Source organism: Phasianus colchicus, chromosome 32 (assembly GCF_987193195.1).
Source record: "Phasianus colchicus chromosome 32, bPhaCol1.hap1.1, whole genome shotgun sequence".
NCBI lineage: Eukaryota > Metazoa > Chordata > Aves > Galliformes > Phasianidae > Phasianus > Phasianus colchicus.
The window spans coordinates 3405816-3432676 of NC_143467.1; the positions used below are offsets into that span (position 1 = coordinate 3405816).

General features: G+C 63.6%; 1 protein-coding gene across 1 annotated transcript; it reads right to left on the reverse strand.

Annotated features, from left to right (window-relative positions):
- Window positions 1-4371: 4371 nt before the first annotated feature.
- GRIK5 (glutamate ionotropic receptor kainate type subunit 5) lies at window positions 4372-25921 on the reverse strand. Its single transcript, XM_090128089.1, has 19 exons — window positions 25743-25921; window positions 24297-24461; window positions 23442-23539; window positions 22719-22884; window positions 21122-21300; window positions 20035-20088; window positions 18845-19006; window positions 17748-17900; window positions 16894-16998; window positions 15239-15346; window positions 13629-13823; window positions 12223-12336; window positions 12037-12146; window positions 10760-10933; window positions 9382-9547; window positions 8103-8328; window positions 7371-7499; window positions 6472-6593; window positions 4372-4812 (listed from the first exon to the last, which is right to left on the reverse strand). Exons 1-19 carry the CDS (start codon window positions 25825-25827, stop codon window positions 4372-4374), a joined length of 2952 nt encoding a protein of 983 aa, XP_089984215.1. The 5' UTR covers window positions 25828-25921.
- Between the last annotated feature and the right edge of the window lie 940 nt (window positions 25922-26861).

Below are 26861 nucleotides of genomic sequence, written 5' to 3' on the forward strand. Positions count from 1 at the left end.
CCGGGCGGACCAATGGAAGAGCGCCTCCCGCGGAGCCACGCCCACCCCGCCCGGCGAAGCCACGCCCCTTTTACTGCGGATGCTCCGCGTTGGGGGGGGCGGGGGGGAGGGGTCCTCAGTGACCCCCCCCCACCCCACTTCTTAATTAACGGCCCCCCCCCCCCTTAATGAGACCCTCTCGGTGAGCCCGCACTTCTTCACCGCCAATTAGTGACCCCCTTCGTGAGCCCCTCGTTAATTAGAACTCCAATGACCCCCTTAATGAGCCCCTCGTGCCCCCCTTAATGAGCCCCCATTAATAAGCCCCTCCCTTAACGAACCCCCCTTAGTTATTACTAATTAGTGACCCCCCCCTAATGAACCCCCCCTTAATTAATGCCCCCGATAACCCCCCCAATTCATGAGCCCCCACCTAATCACTGCCAATTAGTGACCCCCTTCTCGAGCCCCCTATTAATTAAAACCCCAATAACCAACCTCCTTAATGAGCCCCCCCCCTTAATGATCATCAATTAGTGCCCCCCCCCCCAATGGCTCCTCTGAATTAACGCTCCCCAATAATAACACCCCCCTTAACGAGAGGCCCCTCTTAACGACCCCCTCTTAATTGCCACCAATTAATGCCCCCTCCCCTTAATGACCCCCCAGCTGCCCCCAGTGAGCCCCCACTTAAGGAGTCACTTTTAATTGCTGCCAATTAGTGCCCCCCCCCACCCCCTCATAAGGACTCCCATCTTAATTATCCCCCCTGCAATGCAGCACCTTAATGACAGCCCTTAATGCCCTCAATTAATGAACCCCCCCTTAATGACCTCCCCCTTGATGACCCCAATTTCTGACCCCCCCTCAACGACCCCCCCTAACAAACCCCTTAATGCTCTCAATTTATGCATCCCCTTAATGATCACCCTTAATGAACCCCTCCCCTTAATGACCCCCCCATTAATGAACGCTTCAATGACACCGCCTTAATGACACCCCATGTTAATGACCTCCCAATGCCCCCCCTTAATGCCCTCAATTAACGACCCCCCCCCGATACGCCCCCCCCTTTGCGTCCTCAATTAATGCATCCCCTTAATGACCCCCCCTTAATGCCTTCAATTAGTATATCCCCTTAACGACCCCCCCCTTAATGCCCTCAATTAATGACCCCCCCCCTTGATACGCCCCGCCTTTGCGTCCTCAATTAATGCATCCCCTTAATGACCCCCCCTTAATGCCCTCAATTAGTGCATCCCCTTAACGACTCCCCCGCGTTTCCCCGCATAGAACCCCCCCCCGCAATGCGCCCCATCACCGCAATGCTTCCCCCCCCCCCCCCCCATTAATTAACGCTCTCCTTAATGACCCTCCCCTCAAATTCCCCCCGCCCCCCCCCATTTCTCTGCAGTAATCCCCGGCGCCGCCGCAGCATCCCCGCGGCCGTCGCCATGGCAACGGGGCTCCATAGCAACGGGATGGGGGGGCTCCTTAGCAACGGGGCTCCATAGCAACGGGATGGGGGGGGCTCCTTAGCAACGGGGCTCCATAGCAACGGGATGGGGGGGGCTCCTTAGCAACGGGGCTCCATAGCAACGGGATGGGGGGGGGCTCCTTAGCAACGGGGCTCCATAGCAACGGGATGGGGGGGGCTCCTTAGCAACGGGGATCCATAGCAACGGGATGGGGGGGGGCTCCTTAGCAACGGGGATCCATAGCAACGGGATGGGGGGGCTCCTTAGCAACGGGGATCCATAGCAACGGGATGGGGGGGGGCTCCTTAGCAACGGGGCTCCATAGCAACGGGATGGGGGGGGCTCCTTAGCAACGGGGATCCATAGCAACGGGGTGGGGGGGCTCCTTAGCAACGAAATGGGGGGGGTCCATAGCAACAGGATGGGGGGGCTCCATAGAAACGGGATGGGGGGGCTCCTTAGCAACGGAACTCCATGGCAACGGGATGGGGGGGCTCCTTAGCAACGGGGCTCCATAGCAACGGGATGAGGGGCTCCTTAGCAACGGGGCTCCATGGCAACAGAATGGGGGGGGGGGCTGCATGGCAGCGGGGTGGGGGGCCTCCATGGCAACGGGGCTCCGTAGCAACGGGATGGGGGGGGGCGGGGTCCACTGCAGTGGGAGGGGGGAGATCCGACATTCAAGATGGGGGGGGGGTCCGTAGCAACGGGGTGGCGGTTGCCATAGCAACGAGTGGGGAGATCCGAGATCCCTGGCAACGGGATGGGGGGGGGGGGTCTGCAGCGGCCGGGGGGGAAAGGGGGGGGGATCTCCATGGTAACGGGGTGGGGGGAGCCGCGGGGGTGTCCACGGCAACGGGATGGCGGTCGCCATGGCAACGGGACGGGGAGCTCCGTAGCAACGGGATGGGGGAGGGTCTGCAGTGATGGGGGGGGGGGAGGGGGGGGGAAGCTCCATGGCAACGGGACGGCGGTTGCCATGGCAACGGGATGCGGGTCCTTGGGGTGCCCTCGGGATGCCGCAAAGCGGGGGGGGGCGGGGCGGGGGGGTTCCCGCAGCGCGGTGTCCCCGCGGTGACGTCACGGCGGTCGCCATGGCGACGGGGGCGGGTCCTTATATGGACGTGGGGGGGGGGTGACCTTGAGGGGTCCCCGCCCCCCCCCCTCGCGAGGCCACGCCCCCCTCGGCCGCCTATTGGATGGAATCGGCGCTCGTTTGCATCTCGTTTGCATCGTTTGTAAAATTCCGTCCGGGTTTTTATTGGGGGACATCGCCCAAAAAATTGGGGGGGGGGCAGAGAAACGGGATGGGAATAAAGGGGGGGGGGAAGGAATAAATAAAAGTGGGGGGAATAAAGGGGAAAAGGGGGGAAAGGGAAAGGATTTAAAAACGGAATGAATGAAAAGGAGCAAATTCCTAAAAGAGGAATGGATAAAAAAGTGAATCAAAAGGAATGAAGAAAAAAGGAATGAAGAAAAAAAAGGAATGAATTAAAAAAGAATTAAAAAAGAATTAAAAAAGGAATAAATAAAAAAGGAATGAATTAAAAAAAAAGGAATAAATAATGAAAAAAAAGCAATAAATTAAAAAAAGGAATAAATAAAAAAGGAATAAATAAATTTAAAAAAAAGGAATAAATGAAAAAAATAAAAAGGAATAAATAATAAAAGGAATAAAGAAAGGAATAAATAATTAAAAAGGAATAAATAAAAAAGAAAAAAGAAAAAAGAAAAAAAGGAAAAAAGAAAAAAGAAAAAAAGGAAAAAATTAAAAAAGGAAAAAAAGTAGAAACGAATGAAGGAAAAATAAATAAAAAAGGGGAAAAATTAAAAAAGGGAAAAAATTTAAAAGGGGCAAAAATGGAAAAAGGGAAGAAATGAAAAAAGGGAAAAATTGGAGCGGAGGGAAAAAAAGGGGAAGAAAATGGGGGAAAAAAAGGAAAAAGGGGAAAAAAGGAAAAAAGGGGAAACAAAAATGGGGGGGGGGAAATGGGGGAAAAAAGGGGAAAAAAAACAACAAAAAAAATGGGCAAAAAAAAAGGAGAAAAAAAGGGGAAAAAACCCCAAAATTGGGACGAAGGAGCACCGCGGTTCCCCCCCCCCCCCCCCCCCAAAGACCCCAATCAGAGCCGCCCCCCCCCTCCCCCCCCGCAGTCTCTGTTGTTTTGGGGGGGGTCCCCCATCCTTCCAGGCACCGCTGGGTGGGGGCGGATCCCCCCCCTCCCCCCCCCCCGGAAGGCACAGCGCAGTTTGTGGGGGGGGGCGGTGGGATTTTTTTGGGGGGGGGGGGCGGGGACACAGCGCCCAAATGGGGGGGGGGGGGAACAGCCCGCATTGGGGGCACAGTCCGTGTTGGGGGGGGGGGGCAGCCCAGATTTATGGGGGGGGCAGCGCACAAATGGGGGGGGGGGGGCGGTCCATATTGGGGGGGGGCACAGTCCATAATTGGGGGGGGGGGGGGGGCGAAGGGTGGCAGTGTCCGTATGGGGGGGGCACAGCGTTGGGGGATGCTGAAGTGGGGGGGGGAAATGAGGGCTCCCCCCTTTTTCCGCTGCCCCCCCCCCGCCGTCACCCCCCCAGTTTTCAGCCCCCCTTTTTCTACCCCCCCTCCCCTCTTTTTCGCCTCCTTCGGTGCCCCCCCCCCCCCTCCTTGTCCCCCCCCCCTTTGCACACGGCCCCCCCCTTTTTGCCCCCCCCCCTTTTTTTATGCACCCCCCCCCTTTTTTTTTTTTTCCTGCCCCCCAATTCCTCGTCCCTCCTTTTTTCTTCTTGTGGGGGGGGGCGGGCGGGGGATCCTTTTTTTTGCCCCCCCCCCGTTTTGTCCTGCGGCGTACAAAGGGGGGGGGGGTATAATAAAGGATGGGGGGGGGGGCACGCTTCCTTTTTTTGGGGGGGGTGGGTAGGAGGGGGGGGGTCACTCGTTCGCCCCCCCCCCGTCTCCACTCGGGGGGGCTCCCCGCGCCGGGGGGGGTCCCGTCGCTCCGGGGGGGGCCCCGCGCAGCGCTTGGATGCGGCGGCACTCGGGGCAAACCCGGATATGGGTGCACTGAGGGGGGGGGCCCCCCCCGACCACCCCCCCGCCGACGACCCCCCCCCCGCCCCCCCCCGCCGCCGTCGCCGTCATCATCGTCGTCGTCGTCGCGGCCGCGCCGGTCGCCCCCCCCGCCCCCCCCACGTCGGGGGTCCCGGAGTAAAGCTTCCCGTTGCTGAACCGCATTTGGGGCGGGGGGGGGTGGGGAGGGGGGGGGGGGCCTCCGTGGCTCCGGGGGGGGCGGCGGCGGCGGCGGGAGCGGGGGGGGCGGCGGCAGGAAACGGCGCTGCGCAGCTCCTGGAGCAGCTCGGTGCACACCGACAGCTGGGGGGGGCAGACGGAGATCGGTGTGAGGCTGCGGTGCGGCTGCGGTGCGGCTGGGGTGAGGCTGGGGTGAGACTGTGGTGAGACTATGGTGAGACTGTGGTGAGACTATGGTGAGGCTATGGTGAGGCTGTGGTGCGGCTGTGGTGAGTCTATGGTGAGACTAAGGTGAGACTATGGTGAGGCTATGGTGAGACTGTGGTGAGACTGTGGTGAGGCCATGGTGAGTATATGGTGAGACTATGGTGAGACTGTGGTGAGTCTATGGTGAGACTATGGTGAGACTATGGTGAGTCTATGGTGGGACTATGGTGAGGCCATGGTGAGTCTATGGTGAGACTATGGTGAGGCCATAGTGAAACAATAGTGAGGCCATAGTGAGTCTATGGTGAGACTATGGTGAGTCTGTAGTGAGTCCATGGTGAGGCCATAGTGAGTCTATGGTGAGTCCATAGTGAGGCTATGGTGAGTCTGTAGTGAGTCAATTGTGAGACTATTGTGAGTCTATGGTGAGTCTACAGTGAGACTATGGTGAGTCTATTGTGAGGCCATAGTAAGTCAATGGTGTGTCTATGGTGAGTCCGTAGTGAGTCCATCGTGAGTCTATAGTGAAGCTGTGGTGAGTCTATGGTGAGTCTATTGTGAGACTATAGTGAGTCCATAGTGAGTCTACGGTGAGTCTACTGTGAGTCTATTGTGAGACTATGGTGAGTCTATGGTGAGGCCATAGTGAGTCTATGGTGAGTCTATAGTGAAGCTGTAGTGAGTCTATAGTGAGGCCACAGTGAGTCTATGGTGTCTATAGTGAGACTATAGTGAGACCATAGTGAAACCACAGGGAGTCCATAGTGAGTCTACAGTGAGTCTATGGTGAGTCTATAGTGAGTCTACAGTGAGACTATGGTGAGTCGATAGTGAGTCTATGGTGAGTCCATAGTGAGTCTATTGTGAGACCATAGTGAGTGAGTCCATAGCCTATTGTGAGACTATGGTGAGACCATAGTGAAACCATAGTGAGTCCATAGTGAGTCTATGGTGAGTCTATGGTGAGACTATGGTGAGTCCATGGTGAGTCTATGGTGAGCCTACGGTGAGACTACGGTGAGTCTATAGTGAGGCTATGGTGAGACTATGGTGATAGACCATAGCGAGGCTGTGGTGAGTCCACAGTGAGTCTATTGTGAGTCTATAGTGAGGCTGTGGTGAGTCTGTAGTGAGTCTATTGTGAGACTATGGTGAGACTATAGTGAGGCCACAGTGAGTCATGGTGAGTCCATAGTGAGTCCATGGTGAGTCGATGGTGAGTCTATAGTAAGACTATAGTGAGTCTATAGTGAGTCTATGGTGAGTCCATAGTGAGTCTATGGTGAGTCTATGGTGAGTCTATAGTAAGACTATGGTGAGTCTATAGTGAGTCTATGGTGAGTCTATGGTGAGTCCACAGTGAACCCATGGTGAGTCGATGGTGAGTCTATGGTGAGCGTATGGTGAGTCTATAGTGACACTATGGTGAGTCCCTGGTGAGCCCACAGTGACCCACAACGGTGTCCCCCTAACAACCCCAAAATGCCCCCAATTCCCCCCAATTCCCCCCCCCCCCCCCCCCAGAGACCCCCCAGCAGCCCGGTGATGCCCCCCCCCCCCCCGCCCCCCCCTCACCTCCTCCCTCTCCGCCGACCTCCTGCTGGACCACACGAATTCCACGAGCGCCACGAGGACGGCGAGGACGAGCCCCCCCACCAGCACCACGAAAATCCCCCCGATGTTCTCCATGCCCAGCCCTGGGGGGGGGGGCGTCCACCCCATGTGGGTCCCACGACGACCCCATAGGCCGCCCCACAGCCCCCCCTCGTGGCTGCCCCCAATGCCCCCCCCCCCATATCACTGCCCCCCATCCCCCCCTCACGGCCACCCCTCTTAAGCCCCCCCATAACCCCCCCCATGGCTGCCCCCCCTCCCCTTCCCCCCCCACAGCCCCCCCTATTCCCCCTCTACCCCCCCAAAGCCCCCCCCATCCGCCCCCATGGCCGCCCCCACCCCATAGCCTCTCTTATCGCCTCCCCCACCCCCCGTGGCAGCCTTCCCCCCCCCATGACCCCCCCTTATCGGCCCCCATGGCCACCCCCAACCCACCCCATTCCCCCCCATACTCCCATAACCCCCCCCCATGCCCCCCCATAGCCCCCCCCATCACCCCCCATGGCCACCCCCAACCCCCCCATTCCCCCCCATACCCCCACAACCCCCCCCAAACCCCCCCATTTCCCCCATCCACACCATAACCCCCCCATCACCCCCTATGGCCACCCCTAACCCCCCCCATTCCCCCCCATACTCCCATAACCCCCCCCCATACCCCCCCATTTCCCCCATCCACCCCATAGCCCCCCCCAACCCCCCCCATTCCCCCCCACACCCCCCCATTTCCCTCATCCACCCCATAGCCCCCCCCCCCCCCCACTATGGCCACCCCCAACCCCCCCCCCCATTCCCCCCATGCCCACCCCATCGCCCCCCATCCCCCCCCATTCCCTCATAGCCCCCCCCCCGCCCCCCACCTTTGGCCCTCCTGTCCTCCTCCTTGGGGCATCGCCCCCCCTCCCACCACTTCCGCTTCAGGATCTCCAGCCGGTTGTTTTCCTGCAGCTGTAGGATGGCCAAGGTGATCTCATCCCGGAACGGAGACCCTAAAAGGGGGGGGGGGCAACATAGGACCCCTCCGCAGCGCCCCATAGAAACACCACCCCATAGACACACAGCCCCATAGCAACCCTCGGTGTCCAGCAGCCCCATAACCCCATACAGGAATCCCCCACAACCCCATACCCAGAGGCATCCCGATCCCGTATCCCTTGGTGTCCAGCAGCCCCCTGATCTGGGTCAGGTTGCAGCTGTAACCCCATACCCCCATACCCACCCCACAACCCCATACCCACCCCATAACCCCACAACCCCATACCCAGAGGCATCCCGATCCCGTATCCCTCGGTGTCCAGCAGCACCATAGCCCCATAACCCCATACAGAAATCCCCCATACCCAGAGGCATCCTGATCCCGTATCCCTTGGTGTCCAGCAGCCCCATAACCCCACAACCACCCCATAACCCCATGGCCACCCCATAACCCCACAACCCCATACCCAGAGGCATCCTGATCCCGTATCCCTCGGTGTCCAGCAGCCCCATAACCCCATGACCACCCCATAACCCCATACCCAGAGGCATCCCGATCCCGTATCCCTTGGTGTCCAGCAGCCCCATAACCCCATGACCACCCCATAACCCCATACCCAGAGGCATCCCGATCCCGTATCCCTTGGTGTCCAGCAGCCCCCCGATCTGGGTCAGGTTGCAGTTGTGCCCGCGGTGGAACTCGTTCATGGTGGACTCCAGCAGGAAGGCGTAGCGCGAGTTGAGCACGCGGGCGATGCCCTCCTCCGTGCTCTTGACGAACACCGACGGCTGCTTGGAGTGCATGAAGTTCCACATCCGCTGGTACGTCTGGTAGCGCGAGTTCTGCGGGGGGCGGGGCGGGTTGGGTGGTGGGGCTGGGTTGGGTTGGGTTGTGGGGCTGGGTTGGGTTGGGTTGGGTTGTGGGGCTGGGTTGTGGGGTTGGGTTGGGTTGGGTTGGGTTGAATTGGGTTGGGTTGGGGTTGTGGGGCTGGGGTTGTGCGGCTGGGTTGTGGGGCTGGGTTGGATTACGTTGGTTTGAATTGGGTTGGGTTGTGGGGCTGGGTTGGGTTGGGTTGAGTTGGGTTGTGGGGCTGGGTTGTGGGGCTGGGTTGGGTTGAGTTATGGGGTTGTGTGCTTGGAGTGCATGAAGTTCCACATCCGCTGGTACGTCTGGTAGCGCGAGTTCTGCGGGGGGCGGGGCGGGTTGGGTGGTGGGGCTGGGTTGTGGGGCTGGGTTGTGCGGTTGGGTTGGGTTGGGTTGTGGGGTTGGGGTTGTGGGGCTGGGTTGGGTTGGGGATATGGGGGTTGGGGTGGGTTTGGGGTTGTGGGGTTGGGGTTGAGGGGCTGTGGGATGGGGTTGGAGGACCTGGGATGGGGTTGGAGGACCCGGGATGGGGTTGGAGGATCCGGGATGGGGTTGGAGGACCCGGGATGGGGTTGGAGGACCCGGCCCGCGCTGGGAGGACCTGGGATGGAGCTGGAGGACCCGGGATGGGGTTGGAGGACCTGGGATGGGGTTGGAGGACCTGGGATGGAGCTGGAGGACCTGGGATGGGGTTGGAGGAAATGGGATGGAGCTGGAGGACCTGGGATGGGGTTGGAGGACCTGGGATGGAGCTGGAGGAGCCGGGATGGGGTTGGAGGACCTGGGATGGAGCTGGAGGACCCGGGATGGGGTTGGAGGACCTGGGATGGAGATGGAGGACCTGGAATGGGGTTGGAGGACCTGGGATGGAGCTGGAGGACCTGGGATGGGGTTGGAGGACCCGGCCCGCGCTGGGAGGACCTGGGATGGAGCTGGAGGAGCCGGGATGGGGTTGGAGGACCTGGGATGGAGCTGGAGGAGCCGGGATGGGGTTGGAGGACCCGGCCCGCGCTGGGAGGACCGCGGCGCACCTGGAAGAAGGTCATGGTGGAGCCGGCGTGGATGGTGCCGTACTCGATGTCCGTCTGGTCCGCCAGGTCGTCGGCCGACTCGATGGGCGCCTCCATGCGCTGCACCGTCAGGAAGGCCGCCAGGTTGGCGGTGTACGACGAGATGATGATGAGGGTGAAGGCCCACCTGCGCAGCGCCGTCAGACGGGGCACCGCGGCGCCCGCGGCCGCGCACAGACGGACGGACGGACGGACACACCGCCCAGACAGGCGCACAGCCGCACACCGCCCAGACAGACAGACAGCCGCACAGCCCAGACAGATGGACAGCCACACACAATCCAAACAGACCTACAGCCCAGACAGACGGACAGCCACACACTGCCCAGACAGACACACAGCCACACAGAGTACAGACAGACCTACAGCCCAGACAGACAGAAGCCACGCACAGCCCAGACAGACACACAGCCCCCCACATCCCATGAAGACCCACAGCTCTGCCCCACAACGACCCCCCCGCTCACCATAACCCCACCCCCACACAGAGACCCCACAGCCCCCCACCCCACCCCACTTACCAACCCCCCCCACCTCACTCACCACCCCACCCCCCCAACTCACCACCCCCCCCACCCCACAGCCCCCCTCGCCCCCCCCCACTCACCAGACCCCCCCCCCACTCACCACCCTGCCCCACCCCACTCACCCCCCCTGCCCCAGTCCCCCCCTCCCCCCCCACTCACCAACCCCCCCACCCCACTCACCACCCTGCCCCTCCCCACTCCCCAACCCCCCCACCCCCCTGCTCCCCCCCCACCCCACCCGCTCACCAGACCCCCCCCACCCCACAGCCCCCTTGCCCATCCCCACTCACCACCCTGCCCCCCCCCACCAGACTCCCCCCCTCACTCAATCTCCCCCCCACCACAGCCCCCTCCCGCCCCCCCCCACTCACCAGACCCCCCCCCACCTCACTCACCACCCCGCCCCCCCCCACTCACCAACCCCCCCACCCCACAGCCCCCCCTCCCCTCCCACTCACCAACACCCCCACCCCACTCACCACCCTGCCCCCCCCCCCCCACCAGACTCCCCCCCTCACTCAATCTACCCCCCCACAGCCCCCCCCACGCCCCCACTCACCACTGCCCCCTCCCCACAGCCCCCCCCCTGCCCCTCCTGCTCACCAGACACCCCCCCTACTCACCACCCCCCGCACCCCACAGCCCCCCCCACCCCCCCCCTCCCCAGACCCCCCCCCCACAGCCCCCCCCCCACCCCCCCCGCTCACCAGACCCCCCTACTCACCACCCCCGCACCCCACAGCCCCCCCCACCCCCTCCCCTCCCCAGACCCCCCCCCTCCCCACAGCCCCCCCCCGCCCCCCCCCGCTCACCAGACGCCGCTGACGCACCGCGTGGACAAGGCCCTGGGCATCACCTCGGCGCCCTGCTGCATGAACCCCCCCACGGGGAACCACAGGCTGTTCCCCAGGGTGTACTGGTTCTCCAGCAGCTCGCGCCGCTCCCGCAGGCACGGGTGGGGGTTGTACCACTCGTAGGGGCTCAGCCTGGGGGGGCACGGGGCGTCAGGGACCCCCGGATGGGGGGGGATGTGGAGGGACAGCCCTGATCCTATAGGGACCCCACAGGGAGACCCCAGACTCACCAAATCCGATAGGGACCCCATAGGAAGAACCCAGATCCCCGCAACCCCCAAATCCTATACAGACCCCACAGGAAGAACCCAGATCCCCCTGATCCCCAAATCCCATAGGGACTCCACAGGGAGACCCCAGACCCACCAATCCCCAAGTCCTATAGAGACCCCCCATAGGGAGACCCCCTGACACCGTGACCCCATAGGGGGACCCAGGACCCCCCCCGATCCCCAAATCCTACAGGGACACTGTAGGGAGACCCCAGACCCACCAACCCCCAGTTCCTATACAGACCCCATAGGAAGAACCCAGATCCCCCTGATCCCCAAATCCCACAGGGACCCCACAGGGAGACCCCCTGACACCATGACCCCATAGGGGGACCCAGGAACCCCCCATCCCCAAATCCTATAGGGACCCCGTAGGGAGACCCCAGACCCACCAACCCCCAAATCCTACAGGGACCCCATAGGGAGATCCAGGACCCCCCTGAAGCCCCATAATCACGGGGGTCCCATAGGAGGACCGAGGACCTCCCTGAACCTCAAAACCTATAGAGACCCCATAAGGAGACCTGCTGACCTCATGACCCCAAAGGGGGACGCAGGACCCCCCCCGACCCCCAGATCCTACAGAGACCCCAGAGGAAGACCCCAGCCCCCAGCCCTGACCCCCAGTTCCTGTGGGGACCCCATAGGGTGACCCAGAATAACCCCAGCCCCACAGCTGCCCCCCTGAGACCCACATCGACCCCCCCAGCCCCAAACCGCCCCCCAGCCCCACTCCGACTCCCCCCCCCCCAATCTGCCCCTCTGCACCACTCTGAGCCCCCCCCCCACCCCCAAGCGGACGCATTTCCAGTCTCCCCAGGGCAGGGATTTTTCAGGACCCCCCCCCCCAATTTGCCCCTCTGCACCACTCTGAGCCCCCCCCCCACCCCCAAGCAGACACATTTCCAGTCTCCCTTTTCAGGACCCCCCCCCTTTTCCCCCCCCCCTCGGGCCCCCCCTCACCGCGCGGCGAGGAAGAGCACGCAGCTGACGGCCAGGTATGCGAGCAGCATGAAGAGCCACACGGCGGGCGAGAAGGGGTCTAGGAAGGAGAAATACCCCGGCTTGCGGCCCTGCGGGGACACGGCGTGAGACCCCCGGCCCCCCCCCCACCTCCCCCCGCCCCCCCCTCCCCCCCCGGCCCCGTACCATGTGCACGCGGTACAGGATGCTGATCCCCAGCGTCATGAAGGGTTTGGAGAAGTCGATCACCTTCTCCCGCTCGGCTGTGATGGTGAAAGCGGCCACCGCCAGGTCGGCCTTCTGGGGGGGCAACGGGGGGGCTCAGGGCTGAGCCCAGTGGGGCCTCCGTGGGGGCTTCAATAGGGAGCCCAACGGAGACCCCAACGGAGACCCCAACGGAGACCCCAATGGAGACCTCAATGGAGACCCCAGTGGAGACCTCAATGGAAACCCCCACAGAGACCCCAATGGAGATCCCAATAAAGACACCAATGGAAACCCAATGGAGACCCCAATAGAGATACAAATGGAGATCCCAATAGAGATCCCAATGGAGACCCCAATGGAGACCCCAATGGAGATCCCAATGAAGACCCCAATAGAGACCCCAATGAAGACCCCAATAGAGACCCCAATGGAGACCCCAATGGAGACCTCAATGGAAACCCCAATAGAGAACCAATGGAGACCCCAATGGAGATCCCAATAGGACATCAATGGAAAACCCAATGGAGATTCCAATGGAGATCCCAATGAAGATCCCAAAGGAGACCCCAATAGAGAACCCAATAGAGACCCCAATGGAAACCCCAGTGGAAACCTCAATGGAGATCCCAATGGAGATCCCAATGGAGATCCCAATAAAGATCCCAATAAAGACCCCAATTGAGAACCCAACGGAAACCCCAATAGAGACCCCAATGGAGACCCCAACAGAGACTCCAATGGAGACCCTGTTGATGACCCCCCCCCCCCAATTGCCGCCCCCCCACACCCCCCGTTGATGACCCCCCCCCAACGCCCCCTGTTGATGAGCTCACCCCCCCCACCCCCCCTCGCCCCCCACACCCCCCGTTGATGAGCTCGCCCCCCCCACGCCCCCCTTGCTGACCCCCCATGCACCCTGTTGATGAGCTTGCCCCCCCCCAAGCCCCCCCGTTGCTGACCCCCCCACGCCCCCTGTTGATGACCCCCCCCACGCCCCCTGTTGATGAGCTCGCCCCCCCCACGCACCCTGTTGATGAGCTCGCCCCCCCCACCCCCCCTTGCCCCCCCCACACCCCCTGTTGATGAGCTCGCCCCCCCCCAAGCCCCCCCTTGCTGACCTCCCCACACCCCCTGTTGATGACCCCCCCCACGCCCCCTGTTGATGACCCCCCCCACGCCCCCCTGTTGATGACCCCCCCACGCCCCCTGTTGATGACCCCCCCACGCCCCCTGTTGATGAGCTCGCCCCCCCCCACACCCCCCCTTGCTGACCCCCCCACGCCCCCTGTTGATGACCCCCCCACGCCCCCTGTTGATGAGCTCGCCCCCCCACGCCCCCTGTTGATGACCCCCCCACGCCCCCTGTTGATGACCCCCCCACGCACCCTGTTGATGAGCTCGCCCACCATGCCGGTCCAGGAGCCGTTGGGCTCGGGCGCGCCGTACAGCCCGTCGTCCACGAGCTTCAGCCGGAAGCGGAACTTGAGCAGCGCGGCCAGCTCGCGCAGCATGTCCACGCAGAAGCCCTCGTAGCGCTCCGCGCCGCCCGCGCCCCCCACCCGCATCACGTACGGGTTCTCCTGGGGGGGCGGCGGTCAGCGAGGGGCGCCTCGGGGAGCCTGACGGAGACCCCAGAGGGGACCCCGCGGAGACCCCCAACGGGACCCCAATAGGGACCCCAATGGAGACCCCAAGGGAGACCCCCAAAGGGGACCTCGATGGAGACCCTAAGGGAGACCCCAATGGAGACCCCCAAAGGGACCCCATGGAGACCCCAAAAGGACCCCAATAGGGACCCTAAGGGAGACCCCAATGGATACCCCAAAAGGGACCCCATGGAGACCCCAAAAGGACCCCAATGGAGACCCCCAAAGGGACCCCAATGGAGACCCCCAACAGGACCCCAATAGGGACCCCAATGGAGACCCCAAGGGAGACCCCCAAAGGGGACCTCGATGGAGACCCTAAGGGAGACCCCAATGGAGACCCCCAAAGGGACCCCATGGAGACCCCAAAAGGACCCCAATGGAAACCCCCAAAGGGACCCCAATAGGGACCCTAAGGGAGACCCCAATGGAGACCCCCAAAGGGGACCCAATGGGGACTCCAATGGAGACCCCAAAGGGGACCCAACGGAGACCCCAAAAGGGACCCCAATAGGGACCGTAAGGGAGACCCCAATGGAGACCCCCAAAGAGACCCCGATAGGGACCCTAAGGGAGGCCCCAATGGAGACCCCCAAAGGGACCCCATGGAGACCCCAAAAGGACTCCAATGGAGACCCCAATGGAGACCCCCAAAGGGGACCTCAATGGAGACCCTAAGGGAGACCCCAATGGAGACCCCAATGGAGACCCCAAAGGGGACCCGACGGAGACCCCCAAAGGGACCCCAATAGGGACCCTAAGGGAGACCCCCAAAGGGGACCCCCAAAGGGGACCCCCAAAGGGACCCCATGGAGACCCTAAGGGAGACCCCAAAGGGAACCCGATGGAGACCCCAGAAGGACCCCAATGGAGACCCTAAGGGAGACCCTAACGAGGACCCCATGGAGACCCTAAAGGGGACCTTGATGGAGACCCCCAACGGGAACCCAAAAGGGACCCCAATGGAGACCCCCAAAGGGACCCCAATAGGGACCCTAAGGGAGACCCCAAAGGGCACCCGATGGAGACCCCCAAAGGGACCCTGATGGAGACCCCAGCAGGAATCCCAATGGAAAACCACTGCAGAACCCCCCAGGACCCCCCAGGACCCCCACAAGACCCTCAGAACCCCTCAAGAACTCTTGGGACCCCCAGAACTTCCCTAAGACCCCCCAGGACCCCCCAGGACCCCCAGACCCAGCAGCGCGCCAGGATGACGGTGACCACCGGGGTCTGGTTGGCCGTAGGAGCCCCCAAACTCCCCTGACGCCCCCCAGGACCCCCGTCGGACCCCCCCACGAGACCCCCATAGACCCCCCCACCCCCCGCCCCCCCGGCCGGGAGCGCACCAGGATGGTGGTGACGATGAGGGTTTTGTTGGCCAGGCTGTCGGACGCGTTGAGGGACAGCGAGGTGGCGTTCATGGCCAGCGTGCGGTTGGAGTGCCACACACCCACCTGCGGGCAAGGACAGTGGGACCCAAAGGGACCCCAATGGGACCCCAATGGGACCCCAAAGGGACACCAAAGGGACCCCAAAAGGACCCCAAAAGGACCCCAATGGGACCTCAAAGGGACAGCAAAAGGACCCCAACGGGACCCCAACAGGACCCCAAAAGGACTCCAACGGGACCCCAATGGGACCCCAAAAGGACCCCAACGGGACCCCAAAGGGACAGCAAAAGGACCCCAAAAGGACCCCAACGGGACCCCAAAAGGACCCCAATGGGACCCCAATGGGACCCAGTGGGACCCCAAAGGGATCCCAACGGGACCCCAAAAGGACCCCAATGGGACCCCAAAGGGACAGCAAAAGGACCCCAACGGGACCCCAACAGGACCCCAACGGGACCCCAAAAGGACCCCAAAGGGACCCCAACGGGACCCCAACAGGACCCCAACGGAACCCCAAGGGGACCCCAAAAGGACTCCAACGGGACCCCAATGGGACCCTAACGGGACCCCAAAGGGACCCCAAAAGGACCCCAATGGAACCCCAAAGGGATCCCAACGGGGCCACAAAGGGACCCAAAGGGACCCCAACGGGACCCCAAAGGGACACCAAAGGAGCCACAAAGGGACCCAAAGGGACCCCAATGGGACCCCAAAGGGACACCAAAGGAGCCACAAACGGACCTTAAAGGGGCCACAAACGGACCCCAATGGGACCCCAAAACGACCCCAAAGGGACCCCAATGGGACCCCAACAGGACCCCAAAATGACCCCAAAGGGACCCCAATGGGACCCCAATGGGACCCAAAGGGACCCCAAAGGGACCCCAATGGGACCCCAATGGGACCCAAAAGGACCCCAAAGGGACCCCAATGGAGATCCCAGCGGAGACCCCAACGGGACCTCAAAGAAACTCACTGGTCAGCCACAGCTCAGCCATGGGGCGGTGTGGGGCAGCTATGGGGCCGTCATGGGGTATCTATGGGGTATCTTTGGACTATCTATGGGGCAGTCATGGGGTATCTATGGGGCAGCTATGGGGCCGTCATGGGGTAGCTATGGGGCAGCCTTGGGGCAGCCATGGGGTAGCTATGGGGCAGCCGTGGGGTATCTATGGGGCAGCTCTGGGATATCTATGGGGCAGCCATGGGGTATCTATGGGGCAGCCATGGGGCAGCTCTGGGGTATCTATGGGGCAGCCATGGGGCAGCCATGGGGTATCTATGGGGCAGCTCTGGGGTATCTATGGTGCAGCCATGGGGTATCTATGGGGCAGCCATGGGGCAGCCATGGGGCAGCTATGGGGCAGCCATGGGGCAGCCATGGGGTATCTATGGGGCAGCTATGGGGCAGCCGTGGGGCAGCCATGGGGTATCTATGGGGCAACTATGGGGTATCTATGGGGCAGCCGTGGGGTATCTATGGGGCAGCCATGGGGCAGCCATGGGGTATCTATGGGGCAGCCGTGGGGCAGCTATGGGGCAGCCGTGGGGCAGCCGTGGGGCAGCTATGGGGCAGCTATGGGGCAGCCGTGGGGCAGGCGCAGGCTCACCTCGCGGTGCCCGTCCCGCCCCTTCTCCAGCACGTGCAGGGTGTAATTCGTGCGCTGCCCTTTGCTGTTGAACTCCACGCGGCCCGTCAGCCCGTCGTACTCCACCTGCGGGGGGGGGCACGGGGGGGGGGATGTGGGGGGTGGGGGGGGTGGGGGGGGTACAGGGGTTATGGGGGAATATGGGGGGATATGGGGGGTGAGGGGATTTGGGGGGTGTGTTGGGATATAGGGGATATGGGGGCATATGGGGGGATATGGGGGCATATGGGGGGTGTGGGGGAGTGTGGGGAATGTGGGGATTTGGGGGGTATGGGGGGTGTGGGGGATGTGGGGGATATGGGGGGTGTGAGGGACGTGGGGGGTGTTTGGGGGGGGGACACAGGGATGGGGACCCAGGTTGGTGGTTTCAGGTGGCCCGATGGGCTTTGGGTTCCCCCTTTGGGTTCCATGCCCTCCCATAGGGTTTGGGGTCCCCCCTTGTGTTTGGGGTCCCCCCATAGGGTCTGGGTCCCCCCCGTGTTTGGGGCGGGGCGGCCCACCATGCGCAGGTAGTTCATCATCCCATAGGGTTTGGGGTTCTCCCATTGGGTTCCATGCCCTCCCATCGGGTTCCATGCCCTCCCTTTGGGTTCCATGCCCTCCCACTGGGTTTGGGGTTCCCCCATAGGGTTTGGGGTTCCCCCATAGGGTCTGGGTCCCCCCCGTGTTTGTTGCGGGGCCGCCCACCATGCGCAGGTAGTTCATCATCCCATAGGGTTTGGGGTTCTCCCATTGGGTTCCATGCCCTCCCATCGGGTTTTCTTGCCCTCCCACTGGGTTTGGGGTCCCCCCGTGTTTGTTGCGGGGCCGCCCACCATGCGCAGGTAGTTCATCAGGCTGGTGCCGTGCTGCCAGATGCTGGGGGAGCTGCAGGCCAGCGGGCGGACGCCGATCTCCTGGCTGCGGTTCAGCTCCCGCACCGCCCCGACCACCACGTGCACCGCGTCGAACAGCAGCGCCGCCGACAGCTGCGGGCGGGGGGCGTCGTTGGGGGGGGGCGGGGTTGTGGGGGGGGCGGGGTTGTGGGGGGGGGGCGTCCTTATGGGGGGGGCGTTGCTATGGGGGGGGGCGTCGTGATGGAGGCGGGGGTTGTGGGCGGGGGCCGTCGTTATGGGGGGGGCGTCGCTATGGGGTGGGAGGGGCGTCGTTATCGGGTGGGGGGGCGTCGTGACGGAGGCGGGGGTCGTGGGCGGGGGGCGTCGTTATGGGGCGGGGGGGGCATCTTTATCGGGTGGGGGGGCGTCGTGATGGAGGCGGGGGTTGTGGGCGGGGGGCGTCGTTGGGGGAGGGGATCGTCGTTATGGGGGGGGTTGTGGGCGGGGGGCGTCGTTATGGAGGGGCGTCGCTATGGGGTGGGAGGGGCGTCGTTATCGGGTGGGGGGGCGTCGTTATGGGGCGGGGGGCGTCGTTATGGGGGGGGAGCGTCGCTATGGGGTGGGAGGGGCGTCGTTATCGGGTGGGGGGGCGTCGTTATGGGGCGGGGGGGGCATCATTACCGGGTGGGGGGGGCGTCGTTATGGGGGGGCGTCGTTATAGGGTGGGGGGCGTTGTTATGGGGTGGGGGGCGTCGTTATGGGGGGGGCGTCTTTTTGGGGTGGGTGGGGCGTCGTTATGGGATCACAGGGACTCTGTGGGATGGGGGCAGCGCTGTGGGGTGGGGGCGTCCTCCTCGATCCCAGCCGCCCCACAGCCGCCCCACAGACCTACGGCGGCCCCGCGGGGATTTTGGAGACCCCCCCCCCCCCGAGATTTCAGTACCCCCCCCCCCCAAGCCTTGTCCCCCTCCCAGCCCCCCCGAAGCTTTGTCCCCCCCCCCACCCCAACCCCCCCCCCCCACCGACCCCCCCCCGTCCCCAGGACCCACCCCCCCCCCCGCCGCTCCCGGCGCCCCCCCCTCGCGCCCCCCCCTCACCGCAGGGCCGGGGTACGGCCCCGCAGGGCAGCTCTCCCTCCACGACATGTTGAGGCTGCGCACGAACTCCGTGTAGAACGGGTGGCTCGTGTTGAACATGGAGAAGCCCAGCACGGTGCACGGAGCCTCGGGCAGCGCGTCCAGCCGCAGCAGCGGGAAATCCTGCGGGAGGGGGAGGGGGGCGTGGGGGGGGGGGCGGTTGGGGGGGGGCATGAGGGGGGGAAGGGGGGGCGGGGTAATGGGGAGGGGTACCGGGGGGGGGGGCGGCGGGGGGAGTGGGGGGGTTGGGGGGGGCCATGGGGGGGAGATGGGGGGGTAAGGGGGAGTCGGGGGGTTGGGTGGGGGGCATTGGGGGAGGGGGTAGGGGGAAGTGGGGGGGTTGGGGGGGGACATTGGGGGGGGGTAAGGGGGAGTGGGGGGTTGGGGGGCAATGGAGGGGGTAAGGGGGGGCGGAGCAATGGGGAGGGGTACCGGGAGGGGAGCAGCAGGGGGAGTGGGGGGGTTGGGGGGGGCATGGGGGGGTACGGGGGGTAAGGGGGGGCAGGGTAATGGGGAGGGGTACCGGGGGGGGCGGCAGGGGGAGTGGGGGGGTTGGGGGGGGCAATGGGGGGGGGATGGGGGGTAAGGGGGGAGTGGGGGGGAATGAGGGGAATGGGGGGAGTGGGGATACTGGGGTCTCTATGGGGGCATCGGGGTCTCTATGGGAACATTGGGGGCTCTATGGGGACACTGGGGTCTCTATGGGGGCATCAGGGTCTCTATGGGAACATTGGGGTCTCTATGGGGACACTGGGGTCTCTACAGAGACACTGGGGTCTCTATGGGGACGCTGGGGTCTCTATGGGGGCATTGGGGTCTCTATGGGGACGCTGGGGTCTCTATGGAGACAGTGGGGCATTGGGTCCGCTATGGGGATGTTGGGGGCAATGGGGGCACTGGGTCCTCTATGGGGACACTGGGTGTCTGTGGCTCCTCTATGGGGACACTGGGGGCTCTATGGGGGCATCGGGGTCTCTATGGGGACACTGGGGGCTCTATGAGGACATTGGGGTCTCTATGGGGACACTGGGGTCTCTATGGGGGCATCGGGGTCTCTATGGGGACACTGGGGGCTCTATGGGGACATTGGGGTCTCTATGGGGACACTGGGGCCATGAGGACCCGCTGCGACGCCCCATCGCCGCACGCACCATGGTGGTGAGGATGTAGGTGTAGAAGGCGGACGTCATCCCGAGCTCTGAAGCCTACGGGGACAGAGCTGTGCTGCGACCCACACATCTCCGCCCCACAACCACCAACCCACAACGACCAACCCACCCCCAGCCCCACTGCCAGCCCCACAACTCCCAGCCCATAACCACCAACCCAGCCCCCACCCCACGCTCCCCAGCCCCACTCCCACCCCCTCCAACCCCACACCCCCCACCCCCAGCCCCCCACCCCCAGCCCCACATACCTCAGCCCCACTCCCACCCCCTCCAACTCCACCACCCCCAACCCCACACTCACCAACCCCAACCCTACATCCCAGCCCCCCAGTCCCCCAGCCCCACAATCACTCCCCCCAGCCCCCCATCCCCAGCCCCCAACCCCACTCCCACTCCCTCCAACTCCACCACCCCCAACCCCAACCCTGCACCCCAGCCCTCCACCCCCAGCCCCACAATCACCACCCCCCAACCCCACCCCCCCAATCCCACTCCCACCCCCCCAGCCCCCCCAGCCCCACATCCCTCATCCACTCCCACCCCCTCCAACTCCACCACCCTCAACCCCAACCCTGCACCCCAACCCTGCACCCCAGCCCCCCACCCCCAGCCCCACAACCACCCCCTCCAACCCCACAGCCCCCACCCCACACCCACCACCCCCCAGCCCCACATCCCTCAGCCCCACTCCCACCCCCTCCAACTCCACCACCCCCAACCCTGCACCCCCAGCCCCACAATCACTCCCCCCAGTCCCCGACCCCCAGCCCCACCCCCCAACCCCACTCCCACCCCCTCCAACTCCGCCCCCCCAACCCCCCACCCACCAACCCCAACCCTGCACCCCAGCCCCCCAGTCCCCCAGCCCCACAATCACCACCCCCCAGCCCCACGCCCCCAATCCCACTCCCACCCCCCCAGCCCCCCCAGCCCCAGCCCCACATCCCTCACCCACTCCCACCCCCTCCAACTCCACCACCCCCAACCCCAACCCTGCACCCCAGCCCCCCACCCCCAGCCCCACAACCACCCCCCCACCCCCCCTCCCCCCCGCCCCCCCAGCCCCCACCTTGCTGAGGATGAGCCGGGAGGCGGCGGCGCTGCCGTCGATGATGATGGTGGTGATTTTGTCATCGCGGATCTCCTTCAGCAGCGACGTGGGGTCCTGCGCCTCGTCCAGGACGCGCACCGACAGCGCCTCGCGCGCGATCAGGAACTGCCGCACCAGCTCCTCCAGGCGCAGCAGGCCTGCGGGCACGGCGCCCCCACGGACCCATTAATTCCCACATCGCCCCCACGGACCCCACGGACCCCATTAATTCCCACATCGCCCCCACGGACCCCATCAATTCCCACATCGCCCCCATGGACCCCATCAATTCCCACATCGCCCCCATGGACCCCATCAAATCCCACATCACCCCCATGGACCCCATGGACCCCATCAAATCCCACATCGCCCCCACAGACCCCATCAAATCCCACATCGCCCCCACGGACCCCATTAATTCCCACATCGCCCCCATCGCCCCCACGGACCCCATCAAATCCCACATCGCCCCCATGGACCCCATCAATTCCCACATCGCCCCCATGGACCCCATCAAATCCCACATCGCCCCCATGGACCCCATCAATTCCCACATCGCCCCCATGGACCCCATCAAATCCCACATCACCCCCATCAATTCCCACATCGCCCCCATTGACCCCATTGACCCCATCAATTCCCACATCGCCCCCATGGACCCCATTGACCCCATCAATTCCCACATCGCCCCCATGGACCCCATTGACCCCATCAAATCCCACATCGCCCCCATGGACCCCATTAATTCCCACATCGCCCCCGTTGACCCCATGGACCCCATCAAATCCCACATCGCCCCCATGGCCCCCATCAATTCCCACACTGCTCCCATGGACCCCAATGTTCCCCAATGCCCCCATATCCCCCATTGCCCCCACTGCCCCATTCCCCCCAGTACCCTCATTCCCTCCATTGCCCCCGTTGTCCCCATGTCCCCCAATGCCCCCACTGCCCCCATTGCCCCCATTGCCCCATTCCCCCCAATACCCCCATATCCTGCATTCCCCTCATTGCTCCCATTGCCCCTATTGCCCCATTCCCCCCATATCCCCCACTGCCCCCATTGCCCCCATTCCCCTCATTGCCCCCCTTCCCCCCATTGCCACCATTACCCCATTACCCCCAATGCCCCCATTGTCCCCAATGCCCCCATATCCCCCATTGCCCCAATACCCCCATATCCCCCATTCCCCCCATATCCCCCACTGCCCCCACTGCCCCCACTGCCCCCATATCCCCCATTGCCCCCATGTCCCCCATGTCCCCCATTACCCCCATTGTCCCATTCCCCCCAATACCCCCATCCCCCCCATATCCCCCACTCCCCCCATTGCCCCCATTCCCCCCATTGCCCCAATACCCCCATTGCCCCCATTGCCCCATTCCCCCCACTGCCCCCATGCCCCCCATGTCCCCCATTCTCCCCATTGCCCCCATCGCCCCCATCACCCCCATATCCCCCACTGCCCCCATTGCCTCGTTCCCCCTATTGCCCCAATGCCCCCATATCCCCCATTGCCCCGTTCCCCCCATATCCCCCATCCCCCACCCCCCCACCCCCCCGCGCCCCGCTCACACTCGGCCTTGGCGCAGAGCAGCGCGGCGGTGGGGCAGTGGAAGCTGCGCAGGAGCTGCCCCAGGGCCACGCTGACGTCCTCGTTGCTGGGGTAGAGGCTGACGGCCGCGAAGCGCAGGTACTGCAGCCGGGGGGTCTCCTCGGGGCCCACCTTGATGTGCGGGATCTGCGCCGGGGGTCAATGGGGCCGCGCCGGCGTTCGGGGCAGCGGGGGCAGCGGGGGCAGCAAGGGTGATGGGGGCATTGGGGGGGATTGGGGGTGTTGGGGGAATTGGGGGAAATCGGGCCATGGGGGGCAATGGGGGAATTGGGGGCAATGGAGACAATGGGGGCAATGGGGGCAATGAGGGCAATGGGGGCATTGAGATCAATGGGGGCAATGGGGGAATTGGAGGAAATGGGGGCATTGAGGTCAATGGGGGCGATGGGGGCAATGGGGGCATTGGGGGTGTTGGGGGAATTGGGGGAAATCGGGCCATGGGGGGCAATGGGGGCAATGGGGACAATGGGGGCAATGGGGGCAGTGGGGGCAATGAGGGCAATGGGGGAATTGGGGGAAATGGGGACATTGGGGCAATGGGGTCAGAGGGAGCAGTGGGGTCAACTGGGGTCAATTGGGGGCAATGGGGGAATTGGGAAAAATGGGGGCAATGGGGGGCATGGGGGTCATTGCTGCAGACTCACGCCCACCCACACTCACGCACACGCGTGTGTCGCACGCACCTCCTTCTCCCCACAGATGTGGCTGACGGTGGCGGCGGCGCTGGGGCTGTGCGCGGGGCCGAGCACCGACACGACTCCCTTGGGCAGCAGCTGGCACACTGCGGCACGGCACACGCGTGTGCACTCACACACATGTGCACTCACACGCAGCCGCCCTTTGCACGCCGCTCACGCCCTCGTGACGCAGCCCCGTGCCCCCCCTTACCTCCCGCCCACCCCCCCTTTCTCCCTTCCCGTCCCCTCCCGCCTTCTCGCACCACCATTTGCACACTCATCCCCCATTTGCACGCCCCTTGCACACTTATCCTGCCCCATCCCCTATTATTCCACGGGGGCCCCCTCTCCCCCCACTGTCTCATCCCCACCCCCCTTGCGCCCCTCCCACCTTCTTGCACACCCATTTGCACACTTGTCCCTTGCACACCTATTTGCACACTTGCCCCCCACACCCCTTGCACAATTCCCCTTCCCCATCCCCCCACATATTATCCTCCCCATTCCCCTCCCTCTCCCCCCCTTGCACAACCCTTGCACACTCTTTCCACCCTTGCCCCACACTTCCACACCCTTCACCTCTCCCCTCCCCCCTCCCCCTTTCGCACACGCCTCGCACACCCCCTTGCACACTCATCCCCCTCGCACACTCCTCCCTCCCCCTCCCCAATACCTGCCTCCACCCCCCTCCCTTCACCACCCCCACCCCCTCCCCTTTCGCACACGCCTCGCACACCCCCTTGCACACTCATCCCCCTCGCACACTCCCCCTCCGCACCCCCCTCCACCCCCTCCTTTTCCCTCCCCCCTCCCTTCCCCACCCCCCCCCCGGCACGCCCTTGCACACTCGCGTGCGCTCACTGGTGTCGGTGGTCTCGTACTGGCTGTCGCGCTGCAGCTCGAAGATGTCCACCTCCAGGCGCGCGCGGGGCGGCCCCCCCCGCGCTCCGTTCAGCTGCTCCCGCGCCAGCGCCAGCGCCAGCCGCTCCCCCCGCCCGCAGCCCGAGCGCTCGTCCAGGATGGCGGCTGCGCCCCAGAGACCCACAGAGACCATAGGGACCATAGGGACCATAGGGACCCACAGGGACCCAGTGTGCCCCACTGAGACCCATAGAGACCCATAGGAACCCACAGAGACCATAGGGACCCACAGGGACCCACAGGGACCCAATGTGCCCCACTGAGACCCACAGAGACCCATAGAAACCCATAGGAACCCACAGAGACCATAGTGAACCATAGGGACCCACAGGGACCCAATGTGCCCCACTGAGACCCATAGAGACCCATAGAAACCCATAGGAACCCACAGAGACCATAGGGACCCATAGGGACCCATAGGGACCCAGTGTGCCCCACTGAGACCCATAGAGACCCATAGAAACCCATAGGAACCCACAGAGACCATAGGGACCCATAGGGACCCAATGTGCCCCACTGAGACCCATAGAAACCCATAGGAACCCACAGAGACCCATAGGAACCCATAGGGACCCACAGAGACCCACAGGGACCCATAGGGATCCACAAGGACCCATAGGGACCCCATGTGCCCCACTGAGACCCACAGAGACCCATAGGGACCCATAGGAACCCATAGGGACCCACAGAGACCCCTAAGGAACCCATAGAGACCCACAGAGACCCATAGGGACCCAGTGTGCCCCACTGAGACCCATAAAGATCCATAGAGACCCACAGGGACCCACAGAGACCCATAGGGACCCATAGAGACCCACAGAGACCCATAGGGACCCATAGAGACCCATAGAGACCCATAGGGTTCAATAGAGACCCATAGGGATCCCATTGTGCCCCATTGAGACCCCTAGGGACCCTATAGGGACCCCACTGAGATCCACAGAGACCCATAGAGAGCCATAGGGACCCATAGAGGAGAGCCATAGGGATCCCATTCTGCTCCATTGAGACCCATAGAGAGCCACAGGAATCCCATTGTGCCCCATAGGGACCGCATAAAGACCCACAGAGACCCCATAGAGAGCCATAGAGATCCCTAAGGACCCCAATGTGCCCCACTGAGACCCATAAGGACCACATATAGACCCACAGAGACCCACAGGAACCCATAGAGACCCCACAGAGACCCACAGAAACCCCACAGTGCCCCACAGAGACCCCACTGCCACCCCACAGTCTCACCATCGTGCCCCCCCAACCCCTCACCCCTATTACCCCCAGTGCCCCCCCCCCCCCCACGCTCCCATTCCCCCCCTTTCCCCCCCCAACTCCCCACCTCCATCCTCCCCCCCCCCCCATTTCCCCCCCCCGCCCCGCAGGCCGTACCCATGCGCAGGGAGGACAGGAGGGGGCGGCAGTGGGGCAGGAGGACCCCCCCCAGCAGCAGCAGCACCGCGGGCCACGTCCGCATCTTCCCCCCCTCCTCATGGAGAAGGGCGCCCGCGGCCCCCCCGCCTGCAACAGGGCAGCGTGTCAGCGACCCCAGACCCAGAGGACCCACAGGGACACCCCCAAACCCCATTGGGACCCATAGAGACCCCAAACCCCATAAGGACCCACAGGGACACCCCCAAACCCCATTGGGACCCACAGGGACCCCTAAACTCCCACAGGGACCAATAGAGACCCCAAACCCCATAGGGATCCCCACAGAGTGACCCCCAAACCCATAGGGACCCATAGATCCAATAGGGACCCCAAATCCAATAGGGACCCACAGGGACCCCATAGGGACCCATAGAGACCCCACAGAGAAACCACTATGGCCCACAGGGAGACCCATAGAGATGCACAGATACACTACAGAGACCCCACAGAGACCCACAGAGACCCACAGAGACCCCATAGAGACCCCACAGAGACCCCATAGAGACCCCACAGAGACCCCACAGAGACCCCATAGAGACCCCATCTGCACACATCGGGACACACAGAGACCCATAGGGACCCATAGGGACTCATAGGGCCCATAGGGACCCCACAGAGACCCCAGAGAGACCCATAGGGACCCCATAGAGACCCATAGATCCCATAGAGACCCATACGGACCCCACAGAGACCCCATAGGGACCCCATAGGGACCCATAGAGACCCACAGAGACCCATAGGGACCCCATAGAGACCCCATAGGGACCCCACAGAGACCCCATAGGGACCCCATAGGGACCCCATAGGAACACCACAGGGACCCATAGGAACCCCACAGAGACCCCAAAGGGACCCCATAGGGACCCACAGAGACCCCATAGGGACCCCAAAGGGACCCCATAGATCCCATAGGGACCCACAAAGACCCATAGGGACCCCAAAGGGACCCATAGATCCCATAGGGACCCACAGGGCCCCACGGGGGGGCACAGTGTGGGGGTCCCTGGGGGTCCATCGCCCCCATGTTCTCCATCTCCCAGTTACGGTCGCCATGGCAACGAGGGGCACGGCCGCCCC